At 45.2% G+C, this 7,756-nt stretch overlaps 1 protein-coding gene across 3 annotated transcripts in view; it reads left to right on the top strand.

Annotated features, from left to right (window-relative positions):
• The first annotated feature begins 2,071 nt into the window (after positions 1-2,071).
• Positions 2,072-7,756, top strand: part of SPHKAP (SPHK1 interactor, AKAP domain containing) — a 115,878-nt gene continuing 110,193 nt past the window's right edge. For 2 of the 3 annotated variants that reach the window (XM_075937622.1, XM_006119883.4), the window contains exon 1: positions 2,074-2,201. In XM_075937622.1, the coding sequence (XP_075793737.1) occupies positions 2,086-2,201 (116 nt within the window). In that variant the 5' untranslated portion in view covers positions 2,074-2,085. Of the gene's footprint in view, positions 2,202-7,756 lie in introns of all 3 variants that reach the window. The other variant, XM_006119884.4, reaches the window with a different exon arrangement.

The following is a 7,756-nucleotide window of genomic DNA, read 5'->3' as shown; positions in this document are numbered from 1 at the left end:
CAGAATCACCTATTTAACTGACTTTTAACATCACTAATGTGAATATCATAGCTAGAGTTAATGTACCTCAAGTTGAATTACTGAGCGGTCTCTAGTACATGGGGGTCAATGAAAGAAACGCTCCCATTGGCTTCCCTTAAGTTTCTCATTCTAATGGAGCAGTGGTTCCCAACCTTTTTTATACCGCAGACTGGCAAACCCATTCACAAACTTCTGACGGACTGGTTGCATAATAAATACGCAAATAAAATGTTAACAGACAGCTTCAGCTGCAGCAGCCACCCGCCACATGGTGGCTACCGAAGCTGAAGCCAGCTACTTTCCAGAGGCTCAGGAGGCCAGGTTGTAACTAATCCTGAGCCCTGAAAGCTGCTATGAACAGCTGGCTTCAGCTCCGGAAGCCACTGTGGACCAGCAGCCAGCGGTTCACAGGCCCGTGGTTGTGAACCGGAATCAACTAGAGTAGTTGGCAGTCAATTTAGAGCAGGGGTGGGCAATAATTTTTAATGGAGGGCACTTCAAGAATTTGATGGGTGATCAAGGGCTGCACTCTTCTCTGATATTAATGGAGGAAGTGCAGAGTCTGGAACGGAGGATGGGTTTAGAAGGGACCTCGAGGTAGTGGTTTAGGGTGCAGGCAGAGGTGCAAGGTCCGGGAAACAATGAATGGTCTGGGAAAGGGTTGTGACCAGGGGAGGAGGTGCAGAGGGTTCAGGCTGAGACCTAGGACAAGAGAGGGTCTTGGAGAGAGTATGGGTGTAGGAGAGGCTTTTAACATGGAGGAGGGGTGTAGGAGGAGGAGCAGAGTCTGGAAAGAGGTTATGACCTGGGGCAGGTGTGCAGAGGATTTGGGTTGTGACCTATGGCAAAAAGTTGGGAAGAGGAAGGGGGCTGAGTGCCAGGAGTGGGCTCTGGCTGGGAGGCACTTATCCTAGGCAGCTCCCAGCCAGCTGCCCAGGGTGTCTGCCAGGCCCTCACATGCCGCTCAAAACAGTCAGCTGTGGGGATTTTGTGTACTGCCTGTGCCACAAGCACAGCCCAGGCACTCCCATTGTCTGGTTTCCGGAATGAAACCTCCTCTCTCAGGGCAAGCAGAGATGAACATGGCTCCCACAGCTGGCCACTTTGAATGGCATAAGGGGAGGTGGGTGCAGCAGGCAGGGAGCCTGCCAGAGGGGTCCTGCTGGGCAATGGATCACTGTGGGCCCTATTTTGCCTGTCCCTGATTTAGTAGTGGGTCTTCACTAAACCCACTAACTCAAGCCCCTGGAATATATTGCTGCAGCACCACTCCCGGGGAAGTATAGACAGCCCTCAGTGTACAGTAGAGCACAGGGGTTGGTGACCCAGAGTTTATTCTTCCTGACTCTTAATACCTTTGCAGAGAGAGGTGTAGATGACTGGATGCTTCTGGTCAGGAAGGAATAGCAGTATCTATTGCTATTTTACTGTTTGAGAAGATGGGAGGTCAAAGGGTGGTAGGATCCAGAAGGAACAGTAATTGTAGTTTCCAACGTATATGCATTGATGTCCTAATACTGCAGCATCTGCCTTTCCCTAAAACCTATTTAGGATGCTTGAGTTTGTATTAAGAAAAATTAGGTGGATTGCGGAGGATCCTCGTACCAGGTAGACATTTTTGCAGCGCCAGCTTACCACGGAGTCTGGATATCTCGGTTTACTTAGTAGAATTGGGAGGAAACTGGCGTTAAAACTTGGCAAGCTCCCGCTGTGACTTGCCCAGAGGCCGGGGATGCATCGGGGTCCAGATGTAGCCCCAGGAGGAAGAACTGCTGCTCCCGCTTCCCGCTTGTATGGTGCAGTCTGGGGGCTCCGGGCCCGCCGATGCCAAGCCGCAGGAGGCGGCGCGTGCCAGAGCCCGAGGGCTGGGAGCGCTGGCCCGGGGCCAAGGTGCCCGCAGGTCCCGGGGCCGGAATCTCTTGCTGCAGAGGGAGCCGCTCCCTGGCCTCTGTGACCCTGCCCCGCGCGCCGGTGGCACCTGGCGGGAGCGAGGGGGGCGGGATGCGGGGGGCCGGGCTGGCGAGCGGAGGGCGGAGCGAGGCGGAGCCGGGCTGGAGCAGTGCGATGGCAGCAGCGGAGCGCCCTGCGCCCTCGCTCTTCCCCGGCCACCGCCAGAGCCCGGCGCTCGCCTCCTCGCCGCTGCCCGCCATGGCCGCCCACTCCCTGCTGAGCGTCCCCAGGTAGGAGCCGGCCCCCGGGGGATGGGAGCGCGGGCCCCTGGCTCTGCTCCCCAGGGACCTGCGGGCGCCCCTGGGGCGAGGAGGAAGGGCAGGCGGCTCGGGGCGCAGCGCCCGGCCCCGGGGCAGGCTCCCCTCGCCCAGCGCTTTCCCGCTCCCCCGGCGGAGCCTCCTTCGGGGAGGACACTGCGGAGCGAAGCCCGCGGGGAGCGCCGACCGGCCGGTGTAAACGGGCTGCGGGAGCGGGGCTATCGAGGCATGAACCCGGCGACGGAGCGGGGTGCTCAGGGGGATGCCAGCTGCCCAGCGCAGCACTGCCCGGTGCTCAGCCCCCCCCGGGCTTGTGTCGCTTCCTTGCCCCCGGCTCTGCCGGTAATTGCTCAGAAGGACCTGGGTGGGGGTTCTTCCGAGAGCCCCACAGAGCTGGTGCTAGGTGCTCCGGGCCTTGCAAAAAACTTTTGCTGCGAAGGGACTCGCCAGCGCTGATAATTAATAGCAAAGCATTAGGGGGCTCTGCTTCGGAGGGGTTGAAGCCTCTTCCTTCCTGGCCAGGGCGACGCTGCCTCTATAAAAATAGCGATGCAGAGACTGAAAATTAACTCGTCTGGGAAACGAGGATAGGGTGGTAGAGAAAAATCGTACTAGAAGCTAGATGGTAGAGAAAGTGGGACATTAGACATTTCACCCTAAGGATGCAGTAGGAGGAAGGCTTGTTTAACTATCTGCGGTTTGCTTTTAATAGGGGTTTTCCAGGAAAGCACCTCTCCTGTTCGAATAGGGGTTGGGAATCTAAGGCCAAGGGGGCAGATGCAGCCCCCAGCTTACCTGAATTTGGACCTCGAAACTCAGGGTTCCCCCCAGCATTAGGGAGCCTGCACTGGCGCTTTGTCTCCTCCCCCCCATTCCTCCCCCATGGCTGGAGCTCACAAAATCTACTAGCCCAGGAGCCTCTAGACTTTCTCCTTCTCAGCCTATAGGGTTAGGTGTTTTATTTCCTTGTTTCTCACTTGTGTGGCCCTCGGATTCATTTACCTGTGGGTCAGCAGCCCCCGACCAAAAAAAGGTTCCCTACCCCTGCCTGTTGGAACATGATTTTCAGTCCCTTGTAACAGAGCTATGCCAGAAATGAAATCTTTATCATTTCTATAGCTATATTATAAAATTAAATGCTATAAAATGAAGTGTCATCAGATTCTATCATGGCCTTCATACTTAAGAAAATAGATTAGTGGCAAAACCAGCACATAAAAGTTGTAGCATATGTAACTGACTATTAATCATCCATACAAATTTGTTTTTTAAGCTAGTAATATTCTGACAGATTTGGAGCTGTCTGCATTTATTTTACAAGTATGCTTTTTTTTAAGAAGAATAATTCTCACAATATACAAAATGATTAAGTAAAACAAATGGTGTCTAGTTAACAAATAGAGATCAAATGAGGGACAATTTAGGAAGAAAATATGGGTAGAAGTAACTGCATGCAAAACATTAAATTGCATTTGAATATTATACTAAGTACATTTTTTATTATCTGAATACCTTTATGTACACAAAATCTAGAGATCAGAAATATAAGGGTCTTTTAAAAAAAGATGTAAATTTAGTACGTTGGGATTTAGGTTAAATGCTTTTTTATTTCTAATGTTTGATTAGACTTAAAAATTGAATGGTAAATTAATATTAAAATCAGTGTTAAGGTTAATGGTTTCTCAGAGAGCAATAAAAACAAGATAACATCCTACAGGCTCTCTCATCACTTCCCACTGGACAGCATGTGTGCCTGTCACACTCATTTTATAGTAATAGAACAAAATGCAAGTACAGCACTCTTTAGCTGTCTCAGTCCCAGCGTTTTAAATAGGAAATTCTCATTTACACTATCAGCTGTTCAAAAATTCCTTTTCTCAGAGAAAAAGGATATAAAAAGGGAAAAAATAAGGGATGTAACAGGCTTCTCAGAGCAATCTTCAAAATGCAGTTAACTGTCAATTCTTGGATTATAGCATGCCAACATACTTTGTTTAAATGGTGTAAAATACATACTACTAGAGGTAAATGCATCTAATCTTTTAGCAATGAATACAGTGGGTTTTGCTTTGCCTTTAGTAAAGAGTTCTAAAGAGAACTAAAGTTAATGCTTATGTTTAGAGTGCTTGCAGGTGAAAAAAGGAACATACAAGGTGATAACTAACATGTGAAAGGTGCTCACTGATCTCAGCTTCCAGTGACTTTAATGGGAACTCATGGGCTTCATCTACACTGCAGGCTTCTTGCGCAAGAAGCTTTTTGTGGAAGAGATCTTCCATAAAAACTTCTTGTGCAAGAGCACGTCCACACTACAAAAGCGCATTGATTTTGCAGAAGAGAGTGACCAGACTTCATGGACACTCTCTCGAAAGAAAGCTCTGATTGCTATTCACAGAATAGCATCCAGAGCACTTGTACTTTTTTGATTGGCTCTTTTTGCGCAAAACCTCCTGTTGCCTGTCCACGTACCTTTTTGTGTAAGAACTCTTGTGCAAAAAGGAGTTATTCCTCATAGAAAGAGGAATACCTACATCGCAAAAACCCCTCTGTTCTTTTGATTTACTGTAAATTTACTTGCGCTTGAGGTGTGGATGCTCCTCGGGTTTTTGTGCAAAAACCCTTGTAGTATAGATGTAGCCTTGGTGAATAATAGTTGCAAGAACAGGGATTTTGCCTTTATTTTAGTACAGAAGCTTGAAGTAAACAACTTGCTTGAATTTTATAACAAACCCCAAAAGAAGGGTGCTGCTTTGCTTAGCTACATACAATTTCATGGCAATAATTCAGTCTCCTCTCCCCTAACCTTGAGTAGCATCCCTGCTGCATTTTTTCCAAGCTGTTACTTGGCTGCCCAAGCTGGTGAGAGAGGAGAAGGGCTACTTCTCCATGATGCAGGATCAGGTCCTTAAAAAAACCCACAACCATGTAAATTCACTTGTTTATTTTTAATTTTCATACATTGGTTATGAGCGTAGACTGTAAAAACATCTCTAATCAAAGTCTGTCTTCAATTGCAAGAGATTCATTCTAATGACCAGAAGGGACCCTTAGATCAGCTGCTCTGACCGCTTGTGTCTCAGACGCCATTAAAAATTTCACCTAATTACCCTTCTATTGAGCCCATTAACTTATGTTTAACTGTCTTCCAGAAAGGAATCCAGTCTTGATTTGAATACAAAGAGAAGCAGAATCTACTATTTCCATTGACAGGTTGTTCAGAAGGTTAATCACCCTCACTATTAAAAAAGTTGTGCTTAATTTCCAATTTGAATGTGTCTGACTTCAGCTTCCAACCCTTGGTTCTTGTTGTGCTTTTCTCATCTAGACTAAAGAGCCAGTATATTCCTCCCATAAAGGCATTTACGTACCATAAACAAGTCACCTCTTGACTTTTTTCATTGACATTTTTGATGAAGTAGATTGAGTCTCTCACTATAGAGGGTTTTTTTTCCTTTGTCCTCTCCAGCTATGGCTCTTTCCTTCACCCTCTCCAGTTTTTCTAACAACCTGTTCAAAATTTGACACTTGAGTTGCATTCAGTACTGTAATATCAATAGCACTAGTCCCATCCATAGAGGTGATTTTCACCACTCTTCTCCATCTTGCTACTGCCCTACTCATACATAAAAGGATTACATTGACCTTTTAGCTACAACATCACAGTGAACTCATGTTCAGTTACTTGTCTACTATATTTTCTAAATCTCTCAGAATCACTGCTTTCCAGGATGTAGTTTCCCATTTGGGAGACATTGTGAGCACCCTTTGTTCCTAGATGTCTGACCTTGTATTTGGCTCTATTAAAACTCAATGTTTGAATGGGCCTCATCTTACCAAGCGATCCACATTGCTTTGTGTAGCAGCCCTGTAACCTAAAACGTTTAATATGCATTTGGATGCTGTATGAGTCCAATGTTTTTAATTAGAACATTGTTTGATACTAAGTCAAACACCTTACCAAGTTTAACTTCACTGATGTAATATAGTTAAAAGTCAAAATCATAACCATGTTGACAAACATTAAAAATTAAAGGATATGAGAGTCAAGTTATGTTCCTGTCAATTTTTCCATTATTTTACTCAAGGGTAAGGTCAAGCTAGATACTCTGTGCCTGGTTACCTGGCTCATCTCACCTGAAGAGATGAAGACTGGCAGGAACACTCTTCCAGTCTTCCAGAATTTCTTCAGTATTCAAAACAAAAATGAACATTAGAATGTCAGCAATTTCCTAACCTAGCTTTTGGAATTCTTGATGCACATTATCCAGCACTGCTGATTAAAATGTTTATTGATTAATGTTATTGTTTAAGCACTATTCTTTTTTACTACTGGACTGGAAGGTACTTCATCATCCTAGTGTGATAAAAGTCTTATCTTACTTCTGTTCTATATTTGGAAGGAAACATGTTAAACACTGTTTTTTCCTGCATCATTAACAATTTTACCATCCCCATGTAATAATGGGCCTATACTATGACAGAATTTATTTTGTTCCTAATATACTGAAATTCCTTATTGTTTTCAGTCCTATATTTCTCTCCCCACACCATGTGTTTAGATTCTCTTAGCAATTTTCTATGCTGTTATTTGTAATTTACATTGCTTGTATGTTTCATTCCCTCCTCTTTATTCTCACTCCACCCCATGTTTTATATATTGCTCCCCCACACCCACCTATTCCCTTAATTTCATCACTGAACATGGATGGACTTTTAGCCAAATTTGTCCTCTTCCTTGATTGTGGAATCATAACTTTGTGGCCATCTAATAAACACTTTGTAAAGGGCTCCCAATTTTCATCCCCATGTTTCCTTCTCAATGGAAAAAAAGTTCATCTTTTCAAGTGTTTGATAAAGCTTAATTTGGATCCAGGAGCTAAGAAATGTACTTTTGAAAAGCTTTGTGGAAAAGCCTTGTGGAAAAGTTTAGAACCGGGAAAATTCCCAGCTAGTGAAATTCACTTGTGTGGAGACAACACAAGACTGGTGCATGCTTAAGCCAACCTACAAATCTTCAGAATAGAGTTTAAGCACTATGCATTTACAGTGGCTAGTAGAGGAATGTTCCAGCAGTTTTTGTTTTCAGTTATTTTCTACTATTTTATATTTAAAAATTTGCTGGACAGTTGTGATAAGAACATAAAAGCGACCATCCTAGGTCATACCAAAGCCCATCTAGCCCAGTATTGTGTCTTCTGACAGTGGCCAGTGCCAAATGCCCCAGAGGAAATGAACAGAACTGGTTACCATCAAGTTATCCATCCCCAATTGCTCCTTCCCAACTTCTGAGAGAGACAAGGAACACTATTCCTGCCCATCCTGGCTAATCGATGGACCTATCTATTTTGTTTTAACTCTGTTTATCTTGGCCTTCACAGCATCCTCTTGCAAAGAGTCCCATAGGTTGACTGGGTGATGTGTGAAGAAATACTGCCTTTTGGTTTTAAACCTGCTATCTATTAGTTTCATTTGGTGACCTCCTGGTACTTGTGTTATGGGAAGAAGTAACAGTGCTTGCTATTGACTTT

Source organism: Pelodiscus sinensis, chromosome 10 (genome assembly GCF_049634645.1).
Source record: "Pelodiscus sinensis isolate JC-2024 chromosome 10, ASM4963464v1, whole genome shotgun sequence".
Taxonomy (NCBI): Eukaryota; Metazoa; Chordata; order Testudines; family Trionychidae; genus Pelodiscus; species Pelodiscus sinensis.
This window is presented reverse-complemented; position numbering and strand designations above follow the sequence as displayed.